The sequence below is a fragment of the Alligator mississippiensis genome, chromosome 12, assembly GCF_030867095.1.
Source record: "Alligator mississippiensis isolate rAllMis1 chromosome 12, rAllMis1, whole genome shotgun sequence".
Classification (NCBI taxonomy): Eukaryota; Metazoa; Chordata; order Crocodylia; family Alligatoridae; genus Alligator; species Alligator mississippiensis.
Genome location: NC_081835.1, coordinates 37,596,921 through 37,609,651, shown reverse-complemented (window position 1 = coordinate 37,609,651; position 12,731 = coordinate 37,596,921). Strand labels below are relative to the sequence as shown.

At 43.5% G+C, this 12,731-nt stretch overlaps 1 protein-coding gene across 2 annotated transcripts in view; it reads left to right on the top strand.

Moving 5' to 3' along the window:
• The window catches only part of PRKCD (protein kinase C delta), a 65,564-nt gene that overhangs the window by 19,399 nt on the left and 33,434 nt on the right, over positions 1-12,731 (top strand). For both annotated transcript variants that reach the window (XM_059716059.1, XM_059716058.1), the window contains exon 3: positions 4,143-4,203. In XM_059716059.1, coding sequence (XP_059572042.1) covers positions 4,143-4,203 — 61 coding nt within the window. The remainder of the gene's footprint in view (positions 1-4,142; positions 4,204-12,731) is intronic.

The window sequence follows — 12,731 nt, the reverse complement described above, 5'->3', positions numbered from 1 at the left end:
CTTCAGAGCCTTTCTGTCAATTGAGAACTGACTAACTTATGGCAGCTAGTGAAGAAATACAATGGAAAGCAATTGATACATACACACATGCTAAGTCCACTTAAAATAAATCTACTTAAGCCATGTCGGAGCATACACATGTAGAGTTCCTCGACATGGTGGCAGCCATCTTGTGAGCTAAGTTGACTTAACTAGTGTGGCTTTAAGACAATACATCTCAGAGGTGTATTATCTTGCGCCAAATTTAAGTAGACTGTGTTCCACATACGTGTGTATGTTCTGACAGTTAAGTTGGCTTAAAAAAGTTAAGCCAGTTTAACTGTCAGAAAGTTAGTATGTGTGCACCCCACCTATTGTTACTGGTGCTGTGAAAAGGAGTGGTGTGCAAAACCTCTTGATGTGTTGTGTAGAACAATGCGTTCAAGGCAGGGGTGGGCAAAATACAACCTGCGGGCTGGATCTAAAAATTTAGCAAATTAATATTTATCTGCCCTTGGTTTCTGTCAAAAATGACAAGAGTCAGGGACAGTAGGACCCAGGGGAAGCCCAGCAGGCTCCGACAACAACAGGGCCTTCCCAGGCCCACCCCCCCAGCAGCTTCTGGCCTGCGAGCATATGGCTGCCTGGGTAGTGCCAGAACCGCAGGTAAGGGTGAAGGAGGGGAAGAGCAGGGGAGGACCCCAGGCAGGGAAGGAGCCCGGGGAAAAGTGGCCCAGGGGATAGCAGCCCCTTGCCCGCCCCGTGGCCGGCACCTCGTGCTGCAGCCACTTGCAGCCTGGATGGAGCTGACTGTGCTTGCTCCATACAGCCCCGCGGGCTGCAAGCAGCTGCAGCAGGGAGCACCGGACATGGGGCGAGGGAGGGGCCACTTTTCCCCATGCTCAACTTTTCCCTGGGCTCTTTCCTGGAGCGGAGGAAAGTGGCCCCTCCCCTGCCCTGTGGCCGGCGCCCCGCGCTGCAGCCACTCATAGCCCATGCAGGGCTGTCTGGAGCAGGCAGCCCCAGGCAGGCTGCGAGTAGCTGTAGTACGGGGCGTCAGGCACGGAGCTGCTGCCACCAATCGGCAAGCCTGGAGCCGGCTTGGAGCCCAAGCTGGCAGTGGGGCTGGGTTACAAACTGGTGCTGAGCATAGGGAAAAGCAGCCCCTCGCTTGCCTGATGGCCAGCACCCCACACTGTAACAGCTTGCAGCCTGTGTGCAGCTGCCTGTGCCTGCTTCAGACAGCCCCACATGGGCTGCAACCACCTTCAGCAGGGAGTGCCGGCCACAGGGCAGGCGAGGGGCTGCTTTTCCCTGCACTCAGCACCAGCTTCTTTCCTGCCGGCAAGCAGGGGGTCAGGGCTGTGTGCTGCCCCCTGCCTGTACTGCAGGGTTGGGGGGCACTGGGTGTGAGTGGGCAGGGAGCCAGCGGGAACACGGGGCCCGCACCGGTGTCCCGGGGCCTGTGCCAGTGGGGCCCAGAGCAGGGTGGCAGGAGAGTGGGGTCCCAACCAGCAGGGGCTCTATGGAGCCCAGCCAGCTCCCCCCTCTCCCTTCTGGTGCAGCCCAGCCTGGCTCCACAGACCCCTGCCAGCCTGTGCCCTGCTTTGGGCCCCACCGGTGCTGGCCCTGGGACACTGGTCCCAAGACATTGGGACATTGATCCCAAGATGGTGATCAGGGGGCGGGGCACCTGTCAAGGGGTGGGGCTACCCATGCAGCCCTCAACAACCTGCCAAAACTGGGTAAGCAGCCCTCCGCCTAAAGTAATTGCCCGCCCCTGGTTTAAGGGATGAGTTTAGAAAGGTGGTCTGGCTGAATCTATAAACCAGACCACCAATCCCTCCACTCCTTTCTCAGTGTAGGCCCCGAGGAACACCCTGTTGCACAACTTTACTGAATACAGACTGGTAGAGGTACACTGATACATCAGTCCAACATCAGATCGGGACCAATATAAAGAAAATTGACTGTATCGGAAATTGGCCTGTTGTGGCCAATAATTTGACTGATAAACGCCCCTGCGTGCGTGCAGACACAATGCAGCTCGTGGGCAACAAGGAGCACAGCCCCACAGCTTTGAGAAGCTGCATGCAGCTGGTAAATCATCTCCAAAGCACAGAACAAGGTTTGACTCAGGGAAGATGGAAATCAGTGTGGCAAGTAAGACAACTACATCCAGTAATGGGCACAAATTGCTGGCAATTTCTGTTGTGCAAGAGTATATTGCTCAACAGGATAAGGTTTAATGATGTTCTCTGACATGGATGTTTCAGCACTTAGATGGCCTGGCCTCTCTCAGCTTGCTGAAAGAAGGAGTCTTGTCCACTAGGTTCTCCCCCTGCCCAGACTAATCAATGATAAAAACAACAGTCTGGTGAAGAGAGATGAAGGGTAAAATTTCATTTATGACCATGTCTTTGTATATCTTTGTACTCTACCCAGCACAGCATGGGACCTTTCTTGATGGTGACTTTTGGACACTCATATACCATAAACAGAAATAAACGATAATGGGGAAAGTGGAATATGAATCCCAGAAAATATATCCATCTATTGACACCAGATACACAGTGCTATATGCACAAGTATGTTAGACATATGCATTCTACACTCTGCTATATAGAGGTAATGGATCAAGCAGATCCTAGAAGAAATCTTTATTAAAGGTATTTTTAATCTTGATTTGGCTTACATGCTTTAATGCAATAAAATATTACATATTTGTTTACCCATTTTATTTTAGTACAAAATATCCAGACCTTTTACAGTGATGTTGGATTCCCATATATTGTTTGGATCTTTTTTTTAAAGCTGCATTTAGTCATAGGTAAATGGTGCTATTTAGACAGCACTGTATACTGGATTCCTTCCTCCCTGTGCCTGAAACACTTCATTTTTAAAACAGGATTTACCACGTGACACTGAAACATTTCAAATGTTATATCCATGTGTTATTTCATTGAGTATGATCTAGTGATTGCTGTGATGTAAATCCTCATCCACCATGAACTTTACATAGGCCACCAAATAAATCCAGGCTACGCTTGCTGTGGATATAGGTCCCAAGACAAACCTGGGAACAGTAAGAGTTAAAAGCCTGTAGGTCTAAAGTTCTGTGAAAGTCAACAAAGTGCATCAGAATATTTAGCGTCTGCTTGAGAACATCCTGAGATGGATAGAATCAGTACAAGCTGTCATAGTAGATTTTAAAAGCATGTAGGATGGTATGAACAAACGTGAAACAATAGAAGTGTAAGGGAAGCTGTAATTGAGTAAGTTCATTAATCAGTAAATTGTAAAGGTGCATGGCATCAAACAGGTCTGCAGAAAGCATGTAGGACTATTCAACCAAAACCTGGTACAGTAGACATAGAAGGTTATGTAGGAATGTTGTAATTATAAACCTCATTAATCAACAGATTTAAGATGCAATGATGAAAGTGCATCTAATGTATAAAAAAGTAGACTATTAACGCACCTTGGGTTTGTGTTTTAATCAAGCACTAACACCCATGTTGGCCAGTCTGATAACCTGGGTGATAGTATGAAGTCTACACTAAGTTGATACTAACTGGGCACCTCTACATATGTGCATTTACTGCACAGTAACCAAAATTGCTGTGCGGTATGGGCACGTGTCTAGACATGCATGCCTGTACTGCGCAGTAAATATGGCGACTTATGCCAGCTTGAGCATACATTTGATACTGGCATCATATCAAATTTACTGCATAGTAACACACGTGCAGACACCTTACTGCACAGTCACACTGTGTGTAGATGCACATATAAATGCCTACTGCATAGTAAATTTAAGCAGTGTAAATGCACGTGTAGACACTGAATAGCTGCAGCATGCTTATTTGGACTGTATTGTAGTAGACCTGACAGACCTTTGAAGGCAACAGCAGTGAGCATTGGACAGATAGAGGTATATCAAAGCAATGGAAGAAGCTGAAAAAGAAGATGGTATTATTGCTGCACGGAAGCATGAGATGGAGGGTAAAGAAATATTCAGGTTTCCAATGTCTTTTGAATGTAATTGTAGTCAAATGACCATTCCTATTTCCATACAGAAATATCCATTGAATTAACCCACTGTAACCCACATTTGACTCAACCAGTCAAAAGATTTACTGTTGATATCTTTCCTCTCATAGCTTGACTTACAACCTCAAGGGAAGGTATTGATGGCTGTACAATTCTTTCTAGAAGATGCAGGTAAAGTACATTCTCCATTTTTGGTCTAGTACTTAACCCTTTTTTCTTTTTTGTATCTTTATTTATACAAATGAAATCGCCCGCTGGAATGGGGTTTTGCTCTGCAAAAAAAATGTTCTGCAGTTTCAGAATTTATGAGGTTGTGTTTTTTATAGTGTCAAATGTGTCAGGAGTCTGCTTTTCATCCCTGGATATGTATCTATCTCAGTTACTTACGATTACACCACTGCCATGTCCCTATCCTTACAGCATCTCTGTGGTATGGGGAAGTATTTTTTATCTCATTTTCAGAAGTACAGAAGTACATTTTCAGTAGTACAGAAGAGCTTAATGACTAATGGTCACAGATAAACTTTTTGGATAGAAAAGACAATCATATCTAAATCTTCAAATCTCAGATCAGTGCCCTAAACCCTCAAGCAAAACATTTTGTGTCCAGGTGAAGTAACTGAATGTGTATATCAGCGTATGAATAAAGTCAATGCTACTTCATTTTATTTTAAAAGCTGTGAATGTCATGCTTCCTGGAAATGATTAAGAATAGTATGTGGAAAGATCTGAGGGCTCATGGGATACAATTATGAAAAGGGAAAATGTTCCCTTATGAGGATATATGATTGCAATGTTTCCTAAAGCAGTTATCCCCAGCAATGACGGTGCTTCTGTTCCCATCACACTTTCCTGTTTTGTCCCCACAACTGTTTTATATTTGGAGATTCAAAATACCTACCATTCAGTGTCATTGTCATGGGCACACACATGACCCCCCAACATGCCAATGTATTTATGATAGTCCTTGAAATCTACTTCCTCCACAGCTGCCCTCTCATCCCTCTGGTATACCTTTGGTACATCAATGAGATCCTCATCATATGGACACATAGGTAGGAATCTAAAGAAATTCCACCAGGACTTTAACAACTTCTACCCCTCCATCAAATTGCTCTTGAAACTGTAACCACTCAAATCAACAGAGCCTATAGCCCTCAGCTTGAGCACTTTGTATACTTCATTCATGACCTCCAACCCCTCCTGGAAAATGATGGCTATCTCAAGGTAGCTTCTGGGGATAAGCCTATCCTAACTTACAGGCAACTCCCAACCTCAAATGGCATCTCTCCAGTAACAGACTATCTAACTCCTATTCTCACCAAGCCACAAGGCCTTGCTACAGACCCAGATGCTAGCTGAGCTTCCTCAGCAGCACAGACCACGTCATCACTGAACCAAACACCATGAATTAGATAGATTCATTAACCTATTCCTCTCCCAATGTTATATATGCCATCACCTGCTTACAGTGCCTCCCTGCTGTATACATTGGACAGATGAGCCAAACCCTACATGAAAGAATGAATGGACACTCATCTGACATTAGTTTCATAATACACAAAAAAACCTATGGCAGGTGCCACCCTGCCTTCTGCCTGAATTCAGACTAACTCAGCTATCTCATCCCTCAAATGTGGTTTGTTGAGCAACAGTATTTGTGAACATGTAAAGAGCTTGGAGTCCTCCAGGCTTAAGGAGCACAACAATCCCAATCTGTGTTAAGAAGCCTTTATCTTTATATACCTACACATTATTGGAATTGCATACAAGACTGTTTGGATTAGAGGAGTAGAGTGAGAACTTAACTACTCATAAAGACTGAGGTTTTAGGCCCAGAAATCTAATTGTCCAAAGGCTTAAAAGTTCTATGACATGAGCAAGCAAAAGAAAATGTTGCTAAATGTTCTGTGATTACTCATTTAGTAAGACTGAAACCTGTCAGTCTTTACTCTCTCAAAAGATATGACAAGTAGTCATAGTTAGCATTGTAAATTGAATAGTTTTGCAAATTCTCACATGCAAGACAGTTACCTCTTTCCACTTCCATCATTACTGTGAAAATAGTAATACACTATACAACAGTGGTATGGTATGAATATTAAGATAAAGTTAAAATTAAACTGGAACTTTGAAAATAATGAAGAAATAGATGTAATCTTGCAATTTTTATTGTCTACTACTTTTTTAAATCACAGTTGTTGATGTGCAGATAAATGATTTTCAGTGTGGTGGCTGAAATGAAAAAATATTTCAAACCAAATCTCAAATTGTTGGAGAACTGAACCAAGTATTTAATTCAACTTTATTAGATGTTAGACAGTTGATAAGGGCAGTGTCCTTGAGAGCCTCAGGATTTCTTCCTGGTCTCAGAAGATTCAGGAGAGATTAAGTCATTTTCCACCTTTCTTCGCATGCGCCTTGGAATCCTAACACAAATAACTCTCTCCCTTCTAGCCCTCAAAGACTGTGGCAGTAGGTGAAAATCTGTTTAACTTCAGTCAAGGGTAGGCTGGTGGTTGTGTTAGAATTCATTTCATATTTGTAGTTGTGGGACTCATTTAATTGCATTAGAACCTCTTTTGGTATTTGATACTTTTTCACAGGGATACAGACCATGTCTTTGAGACATGGTGGGAGTCATTGGTTTGGGGAATCTGAAGGGGGGTAGGATATGATAATTGATTATGCTTGTACCTGCAAGCAGTTCCTTGTTCTACTTGACCAGAAAGCAAATGAAATATGTATTTATGAAGCATGAGAAAGTTACCAGAAATTGAATTGTCCTTCCTGGGTTCTCTGCATGGCTGGAAGAGCCACCTATCTGGAATGAGGGAGAAGATGGCCCTGCCTTCTAATGTTAGAGCCGTGCTAATAAACTACTACTCCATTCTATTTTCCCTGAAGACATTCTCACTTTGCTATAAAATAAATACTATTTGCAGTTTGATTCATTACATGGTGGGTTACCATTGCTGGTGCCTTGTTAATACCATTTGTATGCCTAAATAAAGTTTGGTTTTTTTTCCACTCAGTATAGTTTTGTGCTGAAAAAAGACCTTGCACCAGTTAATTGAAATAACCTTCTTACTTGCTCAAAACATATTTTGCCTACAGGGCACATTCTTACTTTTGGAATTTGAATGATTATGTTAGCAATTCAATGAAAATGTCTTTATTCAATCCAAAAACAAAGAGCGGTTATAAAGTTACTTTAAATGAACAGTCTAAAATACCATAAGAGTACTAACTGTTCATTAGATAAGTGCTACAATGCCTATTCATGACTGTTCCTATACAGTAATAACAGCTACAAACATTTGATCAGAATACTTACAACTGGGCTAGCAAGAGAGATTCTAGCTTTCCTATGCTGGCTGGTTCTGACAGCTCAGCACATTACATTACATTGCATTGCCTTCTGAGTTCTAGAAACTGGTCAGAATTAGACCACACTTACGCACAAATGTATCTTGTCATTCCCAATATTCAAAACCTTACTAGTTTTGTCCATTCCCTAGATCTCCTGGAACCCACCTCCTTGATCTCTCCTTGCATTACCACCCTCTTCCTATTATTGACTTACTTTTCTCTTTTATTAACATACCTGTGGTTTATCACATTTCATCCTGCCTTCATTAGCATTTTGACTATCTCTGTATGTGCACGTTTGTCTGTGCCTCTCAAATTATGGGTTTTTGGAATTGTCACACTTGTACACAATATACCATAATTATCTTTCCTTGTAATAAGTAATGGAGTAGCAGCAGCTAGGGAGCTGAGCCTGGTCATGGTTCTGTTCTCTGTGAGTCACATACAGATTTTACTTTTGCTTTTGCCTGGTAAGACAGAAAATGCTCTTACTATATTTTTTTGCATATAACATGCTAATATGCTCTGCAGTTTCCAGAAGCTTTAAAAAAGAAAAAAAAACCTTGAATGTTATATGTGAGAAAATATGGTAGTAAAACATTATCAGCTCTTTCCCACCATGGTAGGTTGCCTAAATCCGTTAGGCTTTGTTCATTTTCACCATTTTTTTGCTACATTTCTTTTAGGTGTTTAAGATTTCTTGCCATCAATCCTTCGAAGTTTAAACTAAGTAGAATGCCCAAATTTTGCTACTCAGATGGTGCCAACTCCTAGTAATTACATTTTAGCTTGTATTTCAGCAACACCATGAACTACTTGCACAGGATGAAATACTTTGCCATTTAGCATCAGAGGTTTTTAGGTATAAACAAAACATTAGCCAATCAAAATAAGAATCTCTTGATCCATATTTGACATGATCTCCTGCTATTTTCTTGCTCATAAATATGCAGTTGTGACATCATTACCTCCCCACTACCTCAGCTGTACTGTGCAATGAAGTACTGTTCTAGAATGAATCCACATGTTGGCAACTCTTTCTTAAAGATATTATACCAGCACATATAGGAATCCAGAGCTTTCCAAACCTTGTCATTATTTTGTAATAGTATCTGAGTAGAGGTTTACAAATTCTTCTTGGACCAAATATGTAGTAGTATGCTTCAATACTCCTACTGAAGGCATCTGAACCAACGTGATATTTATTTACTGTTCCTGTATCAGAGGTATAAATTTAGTTATGGTAAGGACAAATTCAGTTTGGACAATGGAAGGCACTCCATAATAAAAGGACCTTTGTTTTCTTACCTAGAGAAAGTTGTTTTCTTACCTAGCACAAGTTAACCCATTTCCCTTTCTATCACAAATTTAGCTTTCCTGAGGTGATAAATAAATTAAGGTAGCCTTCCTCATTCTATATCTAACATAGAGTAAGGAAGGCTACTTTCATTGAATCAGCTATTAGATTGAATAGCTAGTAGATGAAAGTACCAAAAAGCCCCACTGAAGTGCCTAATTTATACAGATGCTGAAGAGCCAAGTAAAGCTAATGTGCTTCCTCTTCTGGTAAAGCACTGTTTTTTTTGTTTTTCCACAGCCATTTCATAGATTCATAGATGCTAGGGTCGGAAGGGACCTCAATAGATCATCGAGTCCGACCCCCTGCTTAGGCAGGAAAGAGTGCTGGGTTCAGATGACCCCAGCCAGATGCCTATCTAACCTCCTCTTGAAGACCCCCAGGGTAGGGGAGAGCACCACCTCCCTTGGGAGCCTATTCCAGACCTTGGCCACTCTAACTGTGAAGAAGTTCTTCCTAATGTCTAGTCTAAATCTGCTCTCTGCTAGCTTGTGGCCATTATTCCTTGTAACCCCCAGGGGTGCCTTGGTGAGTAGAGCCTCACCAATTCCCTTCTGCACCCTCATGATGAATTTATAGGCAGCCACAAGGTCGCCTCTCAACCTTCTCTTGTGGAGGCTGAAGAGGTCCAGGTGCCCTAGTCTCTCCTCGTAGGGCTTGGCCTGCAGGCCCTTAACCATACGAGTGGCCCTTCTCTGGACCCTCTCCAGGTTATCCACATCCCTCTTGAAGTGCGGCGCCCAAAATTGCACACAGTATTCCAACTGCGGTCTGACCAGCGCCCGATAGAGGGGAAGTATCACCTCCTTGGCTCTGTTTGTCATGCATCTGCTGATGCACGATAAAGTGCAGTTAGCTTTGCTGATGACTTCATCACACTGCTGACTCATGTTCATCTTGGAGTTCACTAGGACTCCGAGATCCTTTTCTGCTTCCGTGCTGCCGAGCAGGTCTTTTCCTAAGCAGTAGGTGTGCTGGACATTTTTCCTCCCTTGGTGCAGCACTTTGCATTTCTCCTTGTTAAATTGCATTTTATTGTTTTCTGCCCATTTGTCCAACCTGTCCAGGTCTGCCTGTCGTTGTTCCCTGCCCTCTGGTGTGTCCACTTCTCCCCACAGTTTTGTATCATCCACAGACTTGGACAGAGTACACTTAGCTCCCTCGTCCAAGTCACTGGTGAAGACATTGAAGAGTATCGGTCCAAGGACCGAGCCCTGTGGGACCCCACTGCCCACACCCTTCCAGGTCGATACTGACCCATCCACTACGACTCTCTGGGTGCGACCCTCTAGCCAATTCGCCACCCACTGGACTGTGTAATCATCCAAGTCATAGCCTCTTAATTTGTTCACCAGTATGGGGTGGGATACCATATCAAAGGCCTTCTTGAAGTCTCAGTAAATGATATCTACCCCTACTCCTGCATCCAGGTGTTTTGTAACCTGGTCATAAAAAGAGACTATATTAGTTAGGCATGATCTACCTGCTATGAACCTGTGCTGGTTTCCCCTTAGCAAATTTTTTCCTGCTGGGCTCTCACATATATGACCCTTAATAATCTTTTCAAAGACTTTACCAAGGATGAAGGTGAGAATGACTGGCCTGTAGTTGCCTGGATCCTCCTTCCTCCCCTTCTTGAAAATAGGGACCACATTGGCCCTTTTCCAGTCCTCTGGGACCCTTGGATGGAGCTCATCCGGGCCTGCTGACTTAAACGCATCCAGTCCTTCCAAGTGACTCTGCAATATCTCAGGGTCAACGCTTGGTGGTCTGGCGCCCTGCTGTTGTCTCTCTATGATCCCGTTGTGAGACTTGTCTTGCCCCTTGTTTAGGAACACTGAGGCAAAGAACTCACTGAGGACTTCAGCCTAGTCCCCCCTGTCTGTCACCAATTGCTTTTGCTTGTTCAGTAGTGGTCCTATACCACCCTGGGCCTTTCTTTTGCTCCCTATATATCTGAAAAACAATTTTTTGTTATCCTTAACTTGGGATACCATCCTCAGCTCCATGGTAGCTTTGGCCTTTCTGACTGCCTCCCTACAACTGCGAGCTGAGGAGGCATACTCCTCTTTACTAATTTCTCCCTGTTTCCACTGTTTATATGCCCCCCTTCTTGCCCGTAGGCTGCTCTGGATTTCTCTGGTTAGCCAAGGAAGCTTCTTGGCCCCTTTCCCCTTTTCCCCCGCATTGGGATCGTCGCCCTCTGTGCCTGAAGGATCACTTCCTTAAGGCACAGCCACCCTTCCTGGGCTCCCATCTCACTAAATCACTTACCCTGCAGTGCGTCATTGACTAAACGCCTGAGCTCGCTGAAGTCAGCCTTCCTAAAGTCTAGCACTTCCACTCTACTAGTTACCTTTCCCACTCTATGACTTATGGTGAATTCTATTATTTGGTGGTCACTGTCCCCCTGGTGACCACTGATCTGTAGGTCCCCTACGATGTCATCCCCTGTTGCCAGTACCAGGTCCAGTAAGGCATTCCCCCTAGTGGGACCATGTACCTCCTGCATCAGTTGGAGGTCCTGCACACAGGATAGGAACCTGCATGAACGGTGGGAATTTGCTGTCTGTGTCTCCCAGCAGATGTCAAGGTAGTTTAGGTCCCCCATGACTACCGCTTCCCTAGTCTTTATGGTCTCCGAGAGCTGCCTCAGGAGTTCCAAATCTAGTTCTTCCCCTTAGTGTGGGGGTCTGTAGCAGACCCCTACCACCAAATCCCTTTCCCCTTGACCTCCATGTATCCTAACCCACAATCCTTCTACTTTCTCCTCCTCCAATTCCATTTTGATAAGGGTCGATGTATAACGCTCCTTGACATAGAGCGCAACCCCTCCCCCTCTCCTCCCTACTGTATCTTTTCTGTACAGCTTATAGCCCTTATTTGTTGCTTTAGGACTTGAAGAACCATTTATAGTGCATATTACAGGAACATGCTAGATCCAGATAGTTTTACTTCAGTTCCAGTCACAGCTTCTCCACCCCACCTTGACAAATTTTTGTTGTAACAGGGCATGTCTACACAAGACACTTAATGCTCAGCAGCCTAATAACCCTGTGCAGTAGTACATCATAGCACAAACAGTGCTAATATGCTACTGCACAGTATTATTAGGCTACTGCGCAGTAGTGTCACTGAAAAGGTGTTCACTGGCACTCCTGTGCGGTAACTTTAGTTACTCTGCACATTTAGTTAGTAATTCATTAAGCAAGCACTACATTTAAATCGACATTTAAATGTGCAATAACTGCTGCACATTAATGAACATGTAGACATGCCTGCATTCTTGAATACAATTGGATTGACCTTGATAGGCATAATTCTTTTGGAAACTAAACAGGTAACAAGTTTAGTAAAGCATACACATGTATAAAGTACACCAAACTTTCATTATGTGATTTTAATGCTGAGCCCTTGTCTTGGTCTGTCTTTAAGTTGAGTGATGTTCTTCTCCTTACTGTAACAAGCCTTCTTTAGACATTATACTGGTATTTATACACGTGAAAGAAAGTTATACTGATATTTTAGAAGTTATACTGATACTTACTTTGTGGAAGGAAGGGAGGAAAAGAGATTGTTAGACTGAATCTCCCAACATGAATTAGTATTTTGTTTTCTCATATAACATATACACAGAATTTTCTGCTTATATTTACCACACACTATAATTAAGGCCTCTTTTTGCATCTTCAACAAATGCTCTTCTTCAGTAGCTGCACGTACTAAACTTCAGGTTTCGAATTACATTCTGACTTCGGGGCAATGGAAGCTGGAAGGAGCTGAAGCCACCACCACCACAACCTGAGGCGCAGGGTGGGCCTGGGGACTCTCGTCTCTTATGGGGGAGGTCAGCCCCCCTGAGCTCCCCTGTAATTTGAACCCTGCTAAACTTTTATCTGCATACTGGACTGTATTAGCTTTGAACTTAAATCTCTTTTAAAATCTGCTACGTATGTGCATGAAATACAGC